The following is a 19,287-nucleotide window of genomic DNA, read 5'->3' as shown; positions in this document are numbered from 1 at the left end:
CTCTCTTTTTTTTTTTCAGCGTAGTGTATTCAACGCGACTGTGCCTTATCGAAATCATGGAAAATACATTCTCATAAGAAGACCGTCCTTGAATTTGCAACCATACGTAAGTTCCCTTTGAAAATAACTGTATCTACCTCCGACAAGACTCTTTTTTTTTTTGTTTAAAAAATTTCAATGGAAAAAAAAATCATCCATTATCAGCTTATCCGTATACGCATTGGAGTAGAAAAAAATTACAGTCATATTTTTGTTTAGGAGCAAACCTCTCCGAATGTAGAGATAAACTTATAACCTGTCTTTTTTCGTGAAATATTTCGCCAAAGATACAGTAAGAGAATTCTTACATTTACTTTGTCTTGCGAATTCTATAGGTGACGTTTATGAAGCGTTCGTACAGATAACTGTTTAACCCACACAAAATAAAGCCTCGGGTTAAACAGGAAACATTCGCTGCAGCAGGATAAATTTGTTATCTTCAGCGTGCAGAGATAACGTTCCAGAGGACAAATACTTATAATCTGTTTTATTCCCTTCAATTCTTTACATCATGGGCATTGTCTTCATTACGATCCTGATAAATAGGCTATCACTAATGTTCATTGACACATGTGAAAATTGTAATTCTTAGACGAATAATTTTTTTTATAACCCTCTATGGTTCACCCTCATAACAGCGTATTGAGAAGAAAAATTTCAGAAAATGGATATAAATGGATGCTGTTAGCAAATTTTTAATTCAAATAATACATCAACACGGAAATTTAATTACAGTGGATTTTAAATTAGTTAGAAAGCATTCTGAAAGAAATACTGAATTGAAGATTCAAAATATTTCAATTTCTGCGGACTTTCTTGACCTAAAAATTTTTCTGTCTAATTGCAATGCTTTTACTGGAATTTTTGATAAAAGAATTTAAATTTGAAGTTAATTTTCTATCTAATTTCAATTCTAATATTAGTATTAAAATTCTGAAAAATATATCTTTTGGAAAACTATCAAGAATCAGAAAAACATGCAATAATGTGAATGATTTCCTTAACGCTTTTTCTGACTTTTTAAATATCTTGAGTGGCAACGGCTAGCCATGTTCCTTTAATGGGTTTCAAACTTCACCCACGTTTTTGACTTGTTAGTTAACGCCATTGGGCTCAAAATTTCGTGACATTTCCATTAAAAAGTTGAATTTCAGGTAGGATTTTTATATTTTTTTTAATTTCTTTTTATTATAAACTTTTTTGGAACACATTTTTGTAGTAGTGCCCATTAAATATTGTGTTACTAATATATTTTCAGTGTTTTTCTAGTGATTTTCAATTTGTGTTTTCTCAATTCTGCTTTTTCTTTCTCATGTTTTTTGTACTTCCAAAGCTTGTTATTGCAAAAATGGTAATTTTATGCAAGGATGACGTCACTCTCCGCTACCATACGAAGGTTTTTAACAACTGGCTCTTGCAAAGATTAATTTTTTGGAAAGGGAGAAAATTCAACTGTCTTTGCGGGGAATCGAACCCACGTCCTTTCACTTTCCGGGTGAGCGCACTAGACTACAAAGGCAACGAATCTTTCAGTCTTTAATTGGAGCTCGTGTGCACTGAACGGGACCGTACATGGACGTCCGTAACCGACTCAGCTGACAACCGCTGACGCTGCCACCAAGATGATGTCCCTCTCCGCTACCATACGAAGGGTCTGTCTATTGCGAAGATGAATTTTCTCTCTTTCCAAAAAAACTCATCTTCGCAACAGTTGTTAAAAACCCGCGTATTGTAATTTTATGCCTATCTTTGGCTTACCATCATCAGAAACATTTTTGCTGTTTGGGACAATGGGAGGGGGTCCCCCTTGAGAACGACCTCCTTGTTTCATTTATTTATTTTCTCCTTCTTTATTCTAATTTTTACTTTTATATATATATATATATTAACAGCTCTCAAAAAATGACACCAACAAGGAATCAACTCTTGTTATATAAAAAAGGATTATGCCTATATAGCCGGATTTTCCACTGAAATCATAATAAAAAATGTATTGAAATGATACCAAAATATACTCTCTTTCTAAAATACCAAAGAAATTGAGAAAAGAAAGTGGTGTAATGAGGTTTTTGTTAATCATGTATTTATCGGGTATGTTCAAATATACACTGGACCTAAAGGTTTAATTCAGTAATGATGTCAACACAAGGTGGAAAATTTGATATTTAAATAAATATTACATGGTCGAGTCACATTGATAGGACCACCAGCTAATATCCTGAACAATGGGGCGCATTAGTGTTGACGTCACAATCGGCAGCGAATTCCAAACAAACGTGAGCTGCGCGAGATTATAAAGGGAAACGCCATAGACGTAAGTGAGTATTTAAATTGTAAGTATTTAAATTATTTTTCTCTGAAAAAAATATAATCAAATAAGGCTGTGAGCTCTTGAAATGAAAACTGAAAACTCTTGTGAATATGTACTGTTAATTATATATAATAATAGTTCGTCCTTAATTAGCTATGAAAGCTTTTTATTTTTCGCATGCTATCCGTTCGCGTACGTTTGCCCTAAAAAAGTTAGGGGTCTTCAACCTTGACATTGCGGGCTAAATTGAACTTTCCACGAAGCCACGGGCCACCAAGTCAAATCATAGTATTCTCGGTTATAAAACCGGGTTCTCTAAATTATTGATTGAACACTTATTTGCTCTGAATATATTTCTTTCATTTAAATTTGAATTTTTATTTATGTTCAAATAACTTCCTTTCATTAATTAATTAACTCTTTTTGATCAATTATTTCTTTTATTAAATCTGAAATTTGTCCAGATAATTCTAAAATTATTTTTCCATTAATTTTAAATTTTCATCAATTATGAAATTATTTCTTTCAAAAACTTTTAATTTTTTTCGTAAATTATTAGTTTAAACAATTACTCTTGCCAATTCCAAAATTATTCAAAATAATTCTAATTTCTATCAGTAGATCTGCCAAAATCCTACCAAAATATCTTTAAAATCCAAAATTGGACACCAGTATGAAGTGAAAACATCTGGCAGAGTAAGATTATATCAATGCATAATGTGCATAACAAATAAAAATATATTTCAATAGTCTTTAAAAAATGTGTATCATAGAAAAAAGACTCTAACCCAATATTTTTACTCCACTCCTTCTTCGCGGTTGCATCATTTGGGAATTTGTATAAACTGCAATCATCTCTGTCACTGTAGTGTTTTTAATCAGGCACAAAACACACACCATTTTTTTTAGATTCAATCATGGAGTCAATGATTCAAGTGATTCATGGACTCAATTCAGGAATTAAATGCATGGCTACTAGGATAAAAACAGATAGCAGCATGTGAGAAATAAAAACTTTCATTGCTAATTAGAGACGAACTATTAACATATTTTTAGCATTGCATGTTCACAAGAGTTTGCCTATGGCGTTTCTTTTTATAATCTCACGCAGCTCATGTTTTTCTGGAATCAGCGCTGCCGGTCGTAACGTCACACTAATGCGCTCTATAGTTTTTACGGTCCAGGCAGCAGCTAGATTATCTGGAAGTGACCCTATAAGATGCGCGCGCGCGCACTAAAAGTTTTTTTGCAAGTATAATAGAGTCGAGCTGTCTGTTGTCCGTTCGATAACCACTGGAAAGTGAGTGGAGAAAAATCCATATCAAGAGCACACATTACGATCGAGTTGGTCCTAAATGTGCTCTATTGGATTGTCCTGCTTTGGCGAATAGGAGAAAACTTCAGTCTTGGTCACGTTCTTCCAGCAATTTTCAGATGTTTCCATGTTCTGGAAGATCCCATTTTTCCAAAACGAATCCATGTACATGATCTGATTTATAATCATAATGGTTAAAAGTATCAATAAGAGATGAAAATACCACAATATAATACCAAATTCTGAGGCTGTTTTTTGTTTTTTCAGCAATATATATATAGCTACTATATATATATATATATAAATAAAGGATAAAGGGTGAGAAAGCGGATATCAAGAACTATCGACCAATCAGTCTCCTATCAGTAATTTATAAAATCTTCACCAAAGTGCTGACATATAGGCTTGAATCCAAATTGGACGAAGCTCAACCAAAATCATATGCGTGTGTGTGTGTGTACGTACATGTATATGTATATGTGTTCATTTTTTAAGAAGAAACCCCAAAGAAAGTGGACATGGAGAAGCCCAACTGGAACAACTAGTGAGATCGACTACATCCTATGTAATAAGAAACATATGATCCAAGACTGCAGTTGTTCTCAACAAATTCAATACAGGAAGTGATCATCGACTGGTTAGATGTAGAATAAGGCTTAACACTAGAATGAAAGAGCGAAACAAAAACTGTCTCAATATGGTAAAGCTTCAAGAGCATCGATATAAATTCCAATTAGAACTGAAGAACCGATTTCATTTGCTATATAACTACACTGAGGATGAACAAGATGTCACCACTACCCTAAAGGAAGTGGCAAAAGAAGTCGCTGGACAAAAAGAAATCGAACCGGTGAAGAAAATAACAGAAGAAACAAAGAAACTTATGAAAGACCGGAGAGAATTTAAGATTAAGAAGAATGACCCTAAATCAAAAGTGAAATATGCAGAACTTTGCAAGACAGTACGAAATCGGATTACAGAAGATGTCAGGAAGTTTAATTGCGATATTGTAAAGAAAGCTTTGGAAGATAATAGGAGCTTAAAATCAGCAAAACGAAAACTGTGTGTTGGGAGAAAGAAAATTTTTGCACTAAAAAGGAAAGATGGAAATGAAATCATTAGTATTTTTGAGGAATTTTATAATAATCTATACAACATGAAGAACAGGATCATGACAGAGGAAAGGGAGCAGGAAGAAAATAAAATGAAACAGAATTTGTACAAATAGCACATGTGCTGAAAGAGGAAGTCTACTAGGCTATAAGATGTATGAAAAAAGGGAAATGCCCAGGTGAAGATGGGATTTCAATAGACATTATTAAAGAAGCAGGAGAAGAATTTGCCAGTATGCCAGCTGCGTTGTTCAGCTGCGTCTTCACAAATTGTCTCACAAAATCGGATGTGCCTGAAGATTGGAATAACGCAATGATGGTTCTTCGTTACAAAAAGGGTGAAAAAGAGGATATCAAGAACTATCGACCAATCAGTCTCCTATCAGTAATTTATAAAATCTTCACCAAAGTACTGACATATAGGCTTGAATCCAAATTGGACGAAGCTCAACCAAAAGAACAAGAAGGATTTCGAAGTAGATTCAGTACAATGGATCACATCCAAACAATCAGGGAACTTATAGAGAGAGACAAGGAATACGAATTACCATTGTGTATGGCCTTCGTTGATTTTGAGAAAGCGTTTGACTTTGTCTTCGCATCTGCTGTTGTTAAAGCTCTAGATGTAATTGGAGTAGAGAAGACTTACATCACACAATATCATCAAAAAAATATATGACAAAGCAACTGCAACGATTCATTTGGGTAAAGGGAAAGCTAAGGTTAAACTTGGAAAAGGAGTCAGACACAGGGCCGTCTTAACGCATGGGCACGGCCCGGGGGACTCAAGAGAAGAGGGCCTCAGAAAAACGAAAAGTAGTTGAATTTTTCGAGAATTTTCCATGTAGGGCCTCAGAAAAATCACTTGCCCCGGGGGCCCATGATGCCCTTAAGACGGCCCTGGTCAGACAGGGTGATACTATCTCACCAAAACTCTTTACCGCTGTTTTACAAGAAGTATTCAGAAAACTGGATTGGGATAAAAAAGGAATTAAAATAAATGGAGAGATTCTCAATCATTTGCGTTTTGCAGACGACATAGTTGTTATCAGAAGTAATCCAAACGAACTAGAAGAAATGGTACAAGAACTGGCGGAGGCAAGTATTCAGGTGGGCTTGAAAATGAATCTGCAAAAGACTAAACTTATGTTCAACCCCTTTGCGTTGAAGAGAACAATCTTGCTCAACAACACAGAAATATAAGAAGTAGAAAGCTATGTATACCTGGGACAAGAAATTACCATGGACAACGGAATCATTAATGAAATAAACAGAAGAATCAGAATTGGATGGAGCACTTTTGGCAAAAATTGTGTAATTCGGAAGAGTCACATGCCATTATGCCTGAGAAGAAACGTGTTTAACCAGTGTGTGCTACCAGCACCGACTTATGGAGCTGAAACATGGACACTCACAAGCAAGATGATACAAAGTCTACCGACAACACAAAGGAGCATGGAAAGATGTATGCTAGTGCTAGGCATCACAGGGAGAGACAGAAAACGAATCACTTGGATAAGGAACCACACAAAGGTATATGATATCATGGAAAGAATTAAACTTTTGAAATGGAAATGGGCTGGACATATTGCAAGAAGACAGGACAACCGATGGACCACAAGTATTCTAGATTGGTATCCCCGTGGTGTTAAACGTCCGAGTAGGTGTCCCCACGCAAGATGGATTGACGAGATCAGGAAAGTGGCTGGAATCAACTGGATAGCTAAAGCGTCAGACAGAGCAGAATGGAAAAATTTAGAGGAGACCTTCATCCAGCAGTGGAATGAAAATGGTTGTTGTTGTTGTCGATGATGTGTGTGTGTGTGTATCCTGGAAGATTTGTCATAAGATACGTTGCACAGAACTTACAATCTTACTCATCGGAGAAGACAACCCTTTACCAATCGAAGCAGATTCATTTTTGATATCGCAGTGCAAATTGAAGCCATTTCTACCGAAGTAACTACTTTACTACCATAAGAGCATCGGAAACCATCCATCTGTTTCAGAATGCACACACGACAGAGTTCGCTGTGCCGACATTCTTAACAAAATTCTGATAGCCCTCTAGTTTATTTGGATGATGAATGTCGTGCGTCGGCTGTCCCTCACACACCTTCGCCGCCAAGTTCCACCTCTTACATTAATCATACTAGGTGCTCCGCCACCTACTCTTTGGTTATTCGCGATAGTACCATTCGTCTATATTTAGGGTACACCCTAACAACAGCAGCACGCAAACATTTCACGAGTTACCGAGTTTTCAGAGATACTATGATTTTTTTGCCCAACGCCTTCTTAAAAATTTAATGAATCACTTATTCAATCTGTGACAGCAGCGACTAATACATTTTTAGAATGCATGTATCTCACTTTACCTTTTTAAACCAAGCCCGATCGCAATATTTGATTCATAAAATTGGAAGTAGTCACAATAATATGACTTGACTAAATTTTAATCAATCAATCATGAACTTTAAACCTTAAATATAATTTAATATTTTGGAATAACTTATATTCTAAAAACTCATTGAATATTGTAAAATTGTATGAATATTCTTCAATACTGATCCTTGCGTTTTTAAATTACCTAATACTTATCCAGATTATTTCTCACACACGTTAATTTCAAAGTACATTATTTTTTATATTGCCTACAGTTAATCAACTAATTGGTAACTTTGTTGAGTTACCGATTAGTTGATTAGTTATTGGTTCAAAGATTATATTTTTCTGAAAAGTTCTTTTTGAAAGAAATCATGTGGCCATTCTTTTCTTGCTTAGATATGGTATGATCCAAATGACGTTATGGAAGCTTGGAAATACTACGTAAAGGCTTCGAATAGTCAAGACATTATGTATTCTGAACTTTTCAGGTTGTTGGAAATTTAAATTGCTGTTAATATAGAGATGGCGTTGTTTTTCCTGTACAGTGGAACTTCGGTTAACGAGCTTAATTCATTCTGCAAACGTGCTCGTTATACGAATCACTCGTTATTCGAATCAAACTCCCCCATAGGAAATAATGGAAACACGGATAATTCGTTCGACAATTACTTATTCACATAAAAATGATTAATAACAACGGCATTTAATCAATAATACAATGCAATAATAATTATAATATATATAATACAATAAAATATATGTAATGTAATAAAGCCATAAACAAATATGCGGTACGATAATGTATACAAAACAAATTAACTTACTCTAAACAACGAGAGAGAAGAGGCTATCTCGTGTTAGACGATTTACGAACTCACTGCTGTTTGCATTCTTATTCTTTTTCTGTGTGTGATTTTAAAAAGAACGTACCCAATGACGCTTGCTTTTTGCCTCCTTTTTAGGATTTCTCGGAGATCAGAAATTGCATTGTCGTTGATTTATTGCTTGCTTTACTGTGCTTCTATTTCATTGGTACTTTTCTACAGAATTTTGCACAGATTCCCCCACATTTTACACATCTTTCTAATCACATTTGAAAAGTGAGGGACTCTTGTCCCTTCTCTCTTCCTCAGAAAAAGATACCCTCAATATAAGCTCTTGCTGTTGCATGTAATGAAGGTCCATCAGTTCCTGGCCAAGCAGAATTTATGTAAAATACAAGCGCACATACCCACGATTACAATGCGACATCTAGTTTCGTATAGTAGTCACACTCAATTTTTCAAGTGAGGCATGCTGATCGGACACTGTAGGGAGAATATTACCTACAATTCCACAGTACGTGCGTGCAAGAAAGCAAAAAATCATCAGCTTAGTTGCGAAAACGTGACAATAAATAAACAAAGCGCAAATTCAAAAAAATGATTCGCATTAAAAATTCGCATTAAAAATGCGAATCATCGCTCGTTAATCGAATCAATTTTTTTTCCAAAATTTTTGCTCGTTATGGGAATTGTTCGCTAACCGAACCGCTCGTTAACCGAAGTTCCACTGTTCCAATGTAATTTAATTTCGTTTTATTTTTTGCATTATACAACAAAGGCATGATTTAGTTGACGTTACGAGGCAGGGACTTCAGATCGTGATGGACTCTTTATATTCGTCTATGAAAGATTCTTTCAAGGAAAAGGACCTCGATGCTTTCCGGTAAGATCGATATTCATTAGTTGGAACTCCTGATTTTTGGAAAATTTGTGTTCATCTTCCCACTTCAATAAGGTAGAGCTGAAAAGTATTTCATTCCTACTTTATATTCAGGGTGGCCATGATTATATATACCGGAGATGCTTATGATTCGATAAGTAGAGATGTGTAGGGCCAAAAGCTTTCGAATTCAATGTGCATACTTTTCAGACAATGGGATTCCAATTTCTTTGAAGAAAATGTTTCTCGTCGAAATCAGTAATATGACGCTGAATTTGTGTAACCTCTAGTTGAAATTCGCACTCACAAATATTAAATTACGCAAATAGATCTTTTCAACACAGTTGAATAAGGTGTATCCAGTTACTTGGATAATGCTGGGCGTAATCCGTCTTCAGTTGATATCAGATTATGCTCTCACCCTGGTTGTACTTGGAAAGACTTGATATTTCTAAAGCATAAGAACATTATTAAAATTATTTACTGCAGCGTGACCTTTCTGTGAATTCCTTCATAATCTGGAATAAGCTGAATGCAACAGAAGCATAAAAAGTTATAGTGACAATAAAGGTTTACGAGCAAAACACAGAACACGTGAACAGAGAATAGAGTAAAATAACGAATCACACACACACTCACATCAACACAACGTAAAAGCAGGACATATCAGAACGACGCCACTCCTAAATAAGCTTACGGGAATTCGATTATGTCCGAGGAACGTGGATTTCTATAATTTCGCTTTTCTGAGTGTGAGTAGGTCTACAGAAAGCCTGGAATATCAGTTACACATTCGGTGCCATTTTATTCTGGTCCTATCCCGTTGCCGAGATCTCTTCCAGGCCAGCTTCGTGGCAGAGTACTCCCATATATGTTGAAATATCCTCTCCACTTGTTAATACGAGATTCCTCGAAAGACTGGTTATATTTTTGGAGATGATTAGTTGATTGCTGCCACCGTCCATGAACGGAGCCTTTCAACATATGTATTCGATGAAGAGTTTTTACCTAAATTTAGCCTTAAACATCTCTTTTATAATTATGACCACCCTATTTTTAACCTTTGAAAACATTATTCAGTTTTTTTTTATTTTAGGAATATTTCCACAAAGATACTGAACTTGTACGATGACCTAGAAGAGGTATTGTCTTCTGAGGTTCATTTTCTTCTTGGTCCTTGGCTGGAAAGCGCAAGGCAATGGGCTGTCACTCCTTTGGTCAGTATAACGCCATGTATCACTGCTTTCAAATAAATAGAAATAAATTTAATATTGAGAAAATCGAATGTAGGACACAAAAAAAAAGAAATGTCATCCTGTCAATTTTATGAAATTTTGTATTATTACAGTGATAATTATACAAGGTGTCCTGTAAGTGCTAATGTGGCCTTTATCTCATCAACCGCCTGTCGTAGAGGTATGATTCCAATTTAAAAAATGTTTAAAAGGCGTTCAAAAATTGCCCTGTACCAGTTTTAAGAGTGAGAATACAGTGTGTCACAAAATAAAAAAATCTAAATCTTTATACGGTCTTCTTGTCTTGTAACTATCAATAAGGAAGTTGTTGCCCTGTCTTCAACTGCAATATTCACTGAGATATTTTAATTCAAAAATCTGAGAAAAGTTGGAAAATATCAGCAAAAACACACGGACAACGATCCTTTCCCTCATTTATGCTGTCCTTTCCCACCTTTTCTCCGGTTTTTGAATTCGAATATCTCTGTGGGACTCACAAAAGACAGGGCACCAACTTTCTAATTGGAAGTTAGAGGACAAGTGGGACAAGTGAACAGTATAAAATTTAGATTTTTTTTTTTATTTTGTGACACACTGTATTTCCTCTCTCAAAACTAGTACAGGGTAATTTTTTAATGCCTTTTGAGCATTTTTTTAAAGTGGAATCAACTCTGCGGAAAACGGTTGATGAGACAAACAACATTAGTACTTACAGGATGCCATGTATACATAGTATATACACACACTGTATAGTTCTTTTTTTTTTATATTTCATATACGCTAACTACAGCGTAATATCTGAACAATTCTACTTTTCCGAGTTTGTTTTTAAATATAGATATTAAATTGCAGTTAGTGTATGTGCATGCTTCACATTCTAATAAATCTTGAAGGGAAGAATATTGTGCCTTAGGTTTTAAATAGTTGCCACAGACTGAAACATGTCATATCGTGAGCTTTAGATCCTCAAGACTGATTTATTGATTTTATAACTTAGTATGAATATTATAGGAACCCTCGATAAGTTTGAATAATCCTAAATTCATATCAGACTTCTTGTGATTCAATGAGACATTTCCTTCACGCTTTATATTAGCTCTTTATCCTTGTTATTTTTGCTATGTTATTTGATACAAGTACTTTAATTACTGTTATAATTATTTAATACATAAATATTCACAAGGGGCATATCTTGTCACCATGAAGTGTATCGAAATATATAATATTTATATTAATTAATCTTTATTCCCATTATGCTGGCTTTTTTCTAACAGGAAAAGAGGCAATATGACTATAATAGTCGTAATCAGATTACACTCTGGGGACCTTCTGGGCAAGTAAGTATAAATCATTATAATTTCTCATAGAAAATAGACTTCTTTCCAGCAGGGTCCCCTCTAGATTTTTATTGATGGAGCAAATTATATTGACTCATCAGACAAAAATGTTGTGACCAGATGGTCAGCCAAACTGACGTGTTGCTTGGTGGTTTAGCGAACGGATTCTCGGTATTTATCGAATTCAATCTTTTATATAATTTCCAAATTGACATTTTATCGTAATTTGACTTAATAGCGATAGGCAGCGAGAACCCAGCTTCCTAATTTCTTGACTGTTACCAAATACCAATGCAGTAAAACTGTTTTACCGTCAACAGTCATTATAAAAACTATTATTTCTTACCTAGGCTATTAGTTCGAGGAAAAAACAATAGAAATATCAATTTATTGCCTTAGGTACTTTCTTATTATCTTAATGTGTATTTATCGTAACGCGCTTCCCCCACTTGCCTCATCTAAAAAAATGAAGCATTTGGGGATATTTCTCAGCACGTTCATCGATCATATTAATCATTTATTCCGTACTCGCATGGGAATTCTCAGTAGAGTGATCCATTTATCCCCAGCGTATACACCGTATACGTGTTAACGGTATTTTTGTCATGCATTGCATGTTTTTCAGAATAGATTTCATTACGGGTATGAGAGAAATTTTATTTTTTCTTACTTCATTTGAGAAAATGTTTCTTCTTACATTCTTAAAATTTCGACAAATTTAAAATAAATCTATATAGGTCACCAAACTTAGTTTCAATATATGCATAACACTGCAACTTTACTTTATTCTGCTCATTTTTTTTTCGATTGTGTATTATAATTTTTGTGACATGAAATTCAGTAGTAGTTAAATGGACAATTAATTGTAATCCTTTACTCGTGAAAATGAGGGTACCCAATCTATTTATCATTAATTTCTTAGTCCTACTGATTCAGTTATGATATACTATACATCGATCAAGAGTTATTGATACTCTTGTATGTTATCAATAACTTGATTGACGTATATTATCAATAACTCTTGATTGACGTATATTATCAATAACTCTTGATTGACGTATATTATCAATAACTCTTGATTGACGTATATTATCAATAACTCTTGATTGACGTATATTATCAATAACTCTTGATTGACGTATATTATCAATAACTCTTGATTGACGTATATTATCAATAACTCTTGATTGACGTATATTATCAATAACTCTTGATTTTAATAACTGACTCTTGTATACACATCGCAATACGAGTTATTAATACATCAATATAATAGTTATTAATACATCAATATAATAGTTATTAATACATCAATACGAGTTATTAATACATCGTCAATTAATTGCTTTGACAAGGTGGGCACCAGTATCGATTCGTAAGGGACAATTCTAGGTTATGGTGTCGCAAGGATTTTTTCTCTAACTGGGTTGTCATTAAATGCTGTAACGCTTACCTCCGTGGTTCGTGAATTCTAACGCAATTGACACGTTTAAAAAGAAATACGATAAACGTATTTGGGTAAATTGAGAAGCTATCCATACTTAGATGAGACGACCATAATTTTTTATGGGCAGTATATTTATATTTTATCATAGTTATTGGTTTTTTATTGCTCTTATTGGGTTGCTGTATTTTTGATATAGTTTAGATATATATTTGACATCCATATTTTTTATAGGCATCCTTTCTTAGCCACCTCGTTGGACATTTTGTCTGTTGTGGCCTCTGTATATGTATCAAAAACCACTTTTCAATAAAAAATACTTTAACATTTTTCACAGCTGTGCAAATTTATTAATTTATCTTCTAAATAAATGTGGTAGTTTTACAGTATTCTAATATCTCTATGAAATTTAAATACAATGCATATCACAAGTACATGCATATATAAAGACGGAGTATATTTTTCGAATAAAATATAAACAAAAATATAATATAATAAACATATAAAATATAAAGCAGTCACAGAAGTTTTAACAGACAATTGTAGACCTAACTAACATATGTCTATGCAAAAAGTTAGACATGAATGAGACACGTGCATAACAACATTTTTAACCAGAGTTTTAAAAAAATGCTTTCTCAAAAGTATAAAGCGTTTTTTGACAACAGTACAGTATTGTGATTGAATAGTTGGCCCGTTTTTACAAATAATTTTTTAAATTCTATCGGGCACGCTGCCAGTTAACATATGTAAATGTTCTTTGGTCGATTTCGGATCAATTTCATTAGATTTGAACTTTCAATTCTGAGCCACATGAAAACTTTTATCCAATTGCGTATACACCCGTGCTGATTCCCCGTAGATATTCCATTGAAGTACAGGGTGGGCAAAAAGTCCGTAGAAACTTTAAAAATGAATAAAAACCGGAAACTAACAGAAATGAAAAACGGTTTGCAGGGTTAGCATCGTTAGGTCACGGGAACTTTTTTAAGACAGGAATAAAAATAACTCAAAAAACAGCCGATAGGTATCGCTGACGTACACAAGTCAAAGAAAAGATACGCAAATAACGAACAAAATGCCTCCAAATCGTTTATTACAGCAGTATGTGTTCCACATGACCACCACCGCTGGGGATAACACATTGCAGGCGACTCACAAACCAGCAACGGCAGAGTACAGCAGATCCACATTATTTTTCCGGTTTACAACGGTGAACTGATTGTCGATTAGGAGCGCAAGTTCTTATAACCGTCTCATTTGCATATTTCCACCGAAGTCACTCGTACCAGCGCCCCCTATCGTCCGTTTTTGAGGTTTTTCTTGTCTTAAAAACATTCCCGTGACCTAACGATGCTAACCCTGCAAACCGTTTTTTATTTCGGTTATTTTTTCGGTTTTTATTCATTTTTAAAGTTTCTACGGACTTTTTGCCCATCCTGTAGAGTGAGGACTACTGTCTTTGTTTAGAAAAGTAATACTGGTCATCTCATTGAATAGAAAGCCCACGTATACCATGAAAGATAGGAGGAGGTTCATGTCTTAAATCGTGCTATAGTAGTTTCAACCATCTGGACAATCCAAGTAAAACTTTTCCTTATCTGAGAAGATATCTGTTACGCAGTCGTCTTTCCAAAGCCTGCGGGATAAAGCTCACGAAAGCTTGATTTTGATGTTCAAAGAGTCTTGATGCTGAACGCATTTTGCGTCACACAACATAGTGTTACTGTTTTTTAGGTCACGTCCATGATTCTCTTAGATATTGCGAGAACTGTGAAAGTACGGGGAAGCAGGAGGGTTCTGAGTTCCGAGCAGCGTTATTCCATCCTATACATAGGATTTTAACATGGGGTTACGCTCATTGGCCAAGATCACTGTTACGTCACTAAAAGACGAGCCGGGGCTAAGGAGGCAAGAAATTCAAAATGCTTTAGTAGACAGTATATACTACGGCGAATGTAATAAATCGGTTATTGTACACAATCACCAATCGTCTCCATAAGTTTGATAAATTTATCACTTTTACCGGCGATTATGCATAATACCCAAGAATCGTTAGTAAATTTGATTAAATACTAAAAAATAATATTTTTACTGGTAATTATACATAATAGAAAAGCGTACCAGGCTAATTCAATAAATACTTGAATTTTTTTGCTTTTACCAGTGATTATACATAATCGACTTCAGGGGTCGTGATACCCCTTTAAATCCGGGTAGGTCAAACATAATAGAGTCATTTGGGAAATCTTTTCATACTTATCAAATTCATCAATTACACTATGGTATATAGCATAATCACCGGTAGAAGTGATAAATTTAAACTATTTATCAAATTAACCAGGTACGCTGGGTATCATGTATAATAACCTGTGAAAATAATAATTCTTTTCGTATCTATCAAATTTACTACCGATGTTTGGGTATTATGCGTAATCGCCGGTAAAAGTGATAAATTTATCAAACTTACGGAGACGATTCGTGATTATGCAAAAACCCAATTTATCACGTGTACCGTAACATTACTGTATACTGAAGCATTTTGAACCCCTTGCCTTTGTCTTTTAGTGACGTAATAGTGATTTTGATCAATGAGCCTAACCCCGTGTTAAAATCTTTTGTATAGGATGCAATAACGGGTTAGCTAATCAAAGAGACACCCAAAACGCCTTTATTATTAATTAAAACACTGCTAATTCAATGTGAGGTTGGAGCACTAAAATGCATGTCTACCTCGAGTGACAAAGTATCTAGTTGCAGCTCTGCTTGCAGTTCAATTATACCGAGATTTTCACGTAGTGATAACTATTGCGATGTATACAAACGAAAAATGGCACGACCGTGTCTTTCTGTTGTTTTTCTTGGACATCCAGTTTGGTCTTTTGCAATAAAATCACTATTTCTTGACAAAATTTTGTAAATAAAAGACTAACAATTATACATGTACCTGAAAATTTGAGAAGACGTCCACCCATTGGTTCCAGGACTCCACACTTTCAAGGCATCCTCCAGAGAAAAATGAACGACACATAGCATTTTCAAAACTAAATACATGTAAATAAAGAAAGTTCTCGGGTCTTTTATACACGGGTTTAAAGTACTACCCATGCGCAACCCAGTTTTATGCAAATTTTGTAAAACTACATTTTTTAAATAGTTTCTTTTTATGCTTACGAGACTTAATTTTTTTTAAACATTTTTTAATTCAAGTTGAAATTTTGTGTTATGCTCATTATCCATGTCAAAATTATTGCACAGCTATATGTTAAACAGTTCTGTGTAATTACGCATTAAAACTTTTTCATTCGCTACTTTTTGTTCGTATTTTATTCCAAAATACGCAGTCTCTATATTTATGAGGAGCATTATTATTGGGTTTCCAATAACCATGTGAGTGGTTAATCTTTTCAGATTCTGGACTATGCAAATAAGCAATGGGCAGGAGTGGTATCCGGGTGAGTACCGCTGTGCAGTAGGTATATATACATGTTACGGTAAATGTGATAATTATTGTATTATTATACATAATAACCGGTAATTATGCATACTTACTAATCGTTTTGGTACGTTTGGTAAATTTATCACTTTTACCCAAACGTCGTTGGTAAATTTAATAAGTACTAAAAAAATTATCACTTTTACCGACGAATATGCATAATACTCAAGCGTCGTTGGTAAATTTGATAAATACTGAAAATTTATCGTCTTTATCTGTGATTATGCGTAATACCCTAGTGTAAATGATGAATTTAATAAATATGAAAAAAATTCCAAATGAGTCTAGTATGTGTGATCAATATAGGCGGAACCCGATATAATGATGACAAATTTCACGATCGTACTCCGATATAATGATGACAGATTTTACGATCGTACTCCGATATAATGATACAATACATATATGAGTTATCATGTATAGTATATTACAGCTGAGTAATTAGCTTAGGAAGTTAAGTTTTTGCTCACATTTCAGCGAAAATCCCATTTGAGTGAGTTATCACCCCTACTTTGACCCTCGGATGCTTCCCGATGTAAACAAAATATCACGAAATAAACAACACCTCAAGATACACGAGACTGATATAGTTTTTTCCCCCGATACAAAAAAACATTATTTTTGATTATTTTTTTTCCAACTAATTTCGCAATTTGGATCACTGTGCAACGCTTGAGTACCATGCATAATCGCCGGTAAAAATGATAAATTTAGGGAAATTTATCAAACTTAATAACAAAGTATTATTAACCGAGTAATAACCGAGTATTTTACTTAACAAAATACTCGGCGATTATGCATAATAACCGGATTTATCACATTTACCACGTAACATATACATTAAAACGATTTTCAATATAACTTAATTAGTAAAACTTAATAAAGTTAGTATATTAAAATCAAATGGATACTATTCCAGCCGAAGGAAAATATTTTCTTAATCATAATATTTGTTTATTGTTCACCCGTTCATGCCTGTATTTTACGTAGTAGATATTTATACACAGAGAATGTTTTATAATATATTTTTTACGGTTTATTCTCTCTATATGAATCTTTTGAAGCTTCATTTGATTGAATTACATTAGCTCTAAACTTTTACGAAAAAACAAAAAATTTTAGTTTTAAAATTATTTCGATCATGTAATAACGTTTGGTTATTATATATTATTGCAGTTATTATCGTAAGAGGTGGGAGCTGTTTCTCAACACGCTAGAATCGTGCTTACGTACTTCAACGCCTTTCAAACAGAGCAGATTTAACGATGCGGTGTTAGAAAATGTCGAATCACCTTTCACTCTTGCGAGCCACGTCTATCCAATTCAACCAAAAGGTGAGTAATAATAGCCTCCTTCATTGCATTGCGTTATTATATCACTGGAAAGAATACAAAATCGATGACTCTGCCATAAGAGCAAGCTCAAAGGAATTCATTACAGTAGTAATCTATTCTGACAATGTTACAAATCCTATGTTTCGAAGAATTGGCCCTCTCCATCTGGTGTAGCACTGCAAAGCCTAACTGAGACCACTTTTTTGATTTTCAAGTCTGTTTGAATGCGTCTTTTCATGTACAGTATGTATAATCTTTGATATTATCTTCATTTTTTATAGTACTACAAACTGTATATGCGTGATAAATCGGTGATTATCTATGATCGCCGGTTATTACACATAAACATCGCGATCATCTAGGTAAGTTTGATAAATTTTCCTACATTTATCACTTTTACCGGTAATTATTCATAATTTCCGAATGAAGTTGGTAAGTATGATAGATATGGAAGAAATCATGCGGAAATGTTACTTAAATTCAACCATTTATCACAGTTTGTCCCGTACGTGATGGGTGCACTACACATATTTTGCCATAAAAATTAAACAATAAGAATAAAATTAAATGAAATATATAACGAAAAAAACGTATAGATTATTATCAGTCTTGTACTATTAGCTTCCTTCACATTTATCAATATTTTCAAACATAATCAACATCAACCTAGACTAAAGTTTGAGCAAAAAAATGTCCGGTAAATTCAAGTAATTCAATGACGATTCATTGAAAATACAACACAATCACCGATAAATGTGATAAATTTGCAAAATTTATCAAATTTACCAAAATGGTCAGCAATTTAGGCATAATCACACTGGATTTATCATATTTACCATAACATATGCATAAGTCAATTTTGATACTTTCATTGCAGCATTCTAATTAATCTGAATTCTAACATACAGTATCTCATATTTTCCTTTCATTTTTTAGGATCAGCAATAGACATTTCACTCAAGCTTTACCAAAAGTATTCGGAGGAGTTTCACACTTTGAGCTAAAATTATGTTCGCGTGCAATGATTTTCAACGTGAAAAACATCTTACTTTGTATTGTCAGGAGGATTTTTGAGTTACGATTTTTGTTATCATTCGTTGTACAAAAATATAAAAACAGTTGAAATGTAAAGTAATATATATGTAATTTTTTTAGTAATTACAGTGATTTTATTTTGAAATTAAACAAAGTTTTTGTCAAAAATGGGATGAATGCAGTGAAATTTAATTATTCACGTTCCAGTTCTTAAAATTGAAGAAATCTTGCCGTGTTACCGAGAGTCATCAAGCATTATTATGCTTGATGACTCTCTTTATTTAATATTCCATTATTCATGGAATTACAAATATTTTCCAGCGTGAGTTGTCGAATGCCGATTTGAAACGTTTTTCGTGAGATCGAATATTAATATCATCACCTAGCACCATGTGTGTGAGCTGGCCATAAAATGATACTTATTTAACCCTTTCAGTATTGACGGTACTTTAAAGTAATACCGACTTTTTAACCCCCGTAACATCCCTTACATACGTTGTCGAGTATTGGTATTTTTTGAAGTATAAAGGCTGTATA

The 19,287-nt window shown here is 34.0% G+C and overlaps 1 protein-coding gene across 2 annotated transcripts in view; it reads left to right on the top strand.

The window, feature by feature from the left end:
• Naglu (N-acetyl-alpha-glucosaminidase) overlaps nucleotides 1–18,925 on the top strand; it is an 84,229-nt gene extending 65,304 nt beyond the window's left edge. For both annotated transcript variants that reach the window (XM_089232757.1, XM_089232758.1), the window contains 8 exons: nucleotides 20–106; nucleotides 7,562–7,653; nucleotides 8,768–8,872; nucleotides 9,966–10,086; nucleotides 11,379–11,441; nucleotides 16,297–16,340; nucleotides 17,558–17,715; nucleotides 18,652–18,925. In XM_089232757.1, coding sequence (XP_089088883.1) covers nucleotides 20–106; nucleotides 7,562–7,653; nucleotides 8,768–8,872; nucleotides 9,966–10,086; nucleotides 11,379–11,441; nucleotides 16,297–16,340; nucleotides 17,558–17,715; nucleotides 18,652–18,719 — 738 coding nt within the window. In that variant the 3' untranslated portion in view covers nucleotides 18,720–18,925. The remainder of the gene's footprint in view (nucleotides 1–19; nucleotides 107–7,561; nucleotides 7,654–8,767; nucleotides 8,873–9,965; nucleotides 10,087–11,378; nucleotides 11,442–16,296; nucleotides 16,341–17,557; nucleotides 17,716–18,651) is intronic.
• Nucleotides 18,926–19,287: the final 362 nt, after the last annotated feature.

The sequence above is a fragment of the Pholcus phalangioides genome, unplaced genomic scaffold (genome assembly GCF_987345545.1).
Source record: "Pholcus phalangioides strain wild (caught in Gottingen) unplaced genomic scaffold, Ppha-v1.0 ptg000007l_1, whole genome shotgun sequence".
NCBI lineage: Eukaryota > Metazoa > Arthropoda > Arachnida > Araneae > Pholcidae > Pholcus > Pholcus phalangioides.
The sequence above is the reverse complement of the archived record's forward strand: the minus strand, read 5'-3'. Positions and strand labels throughout refer to the sequence as shown.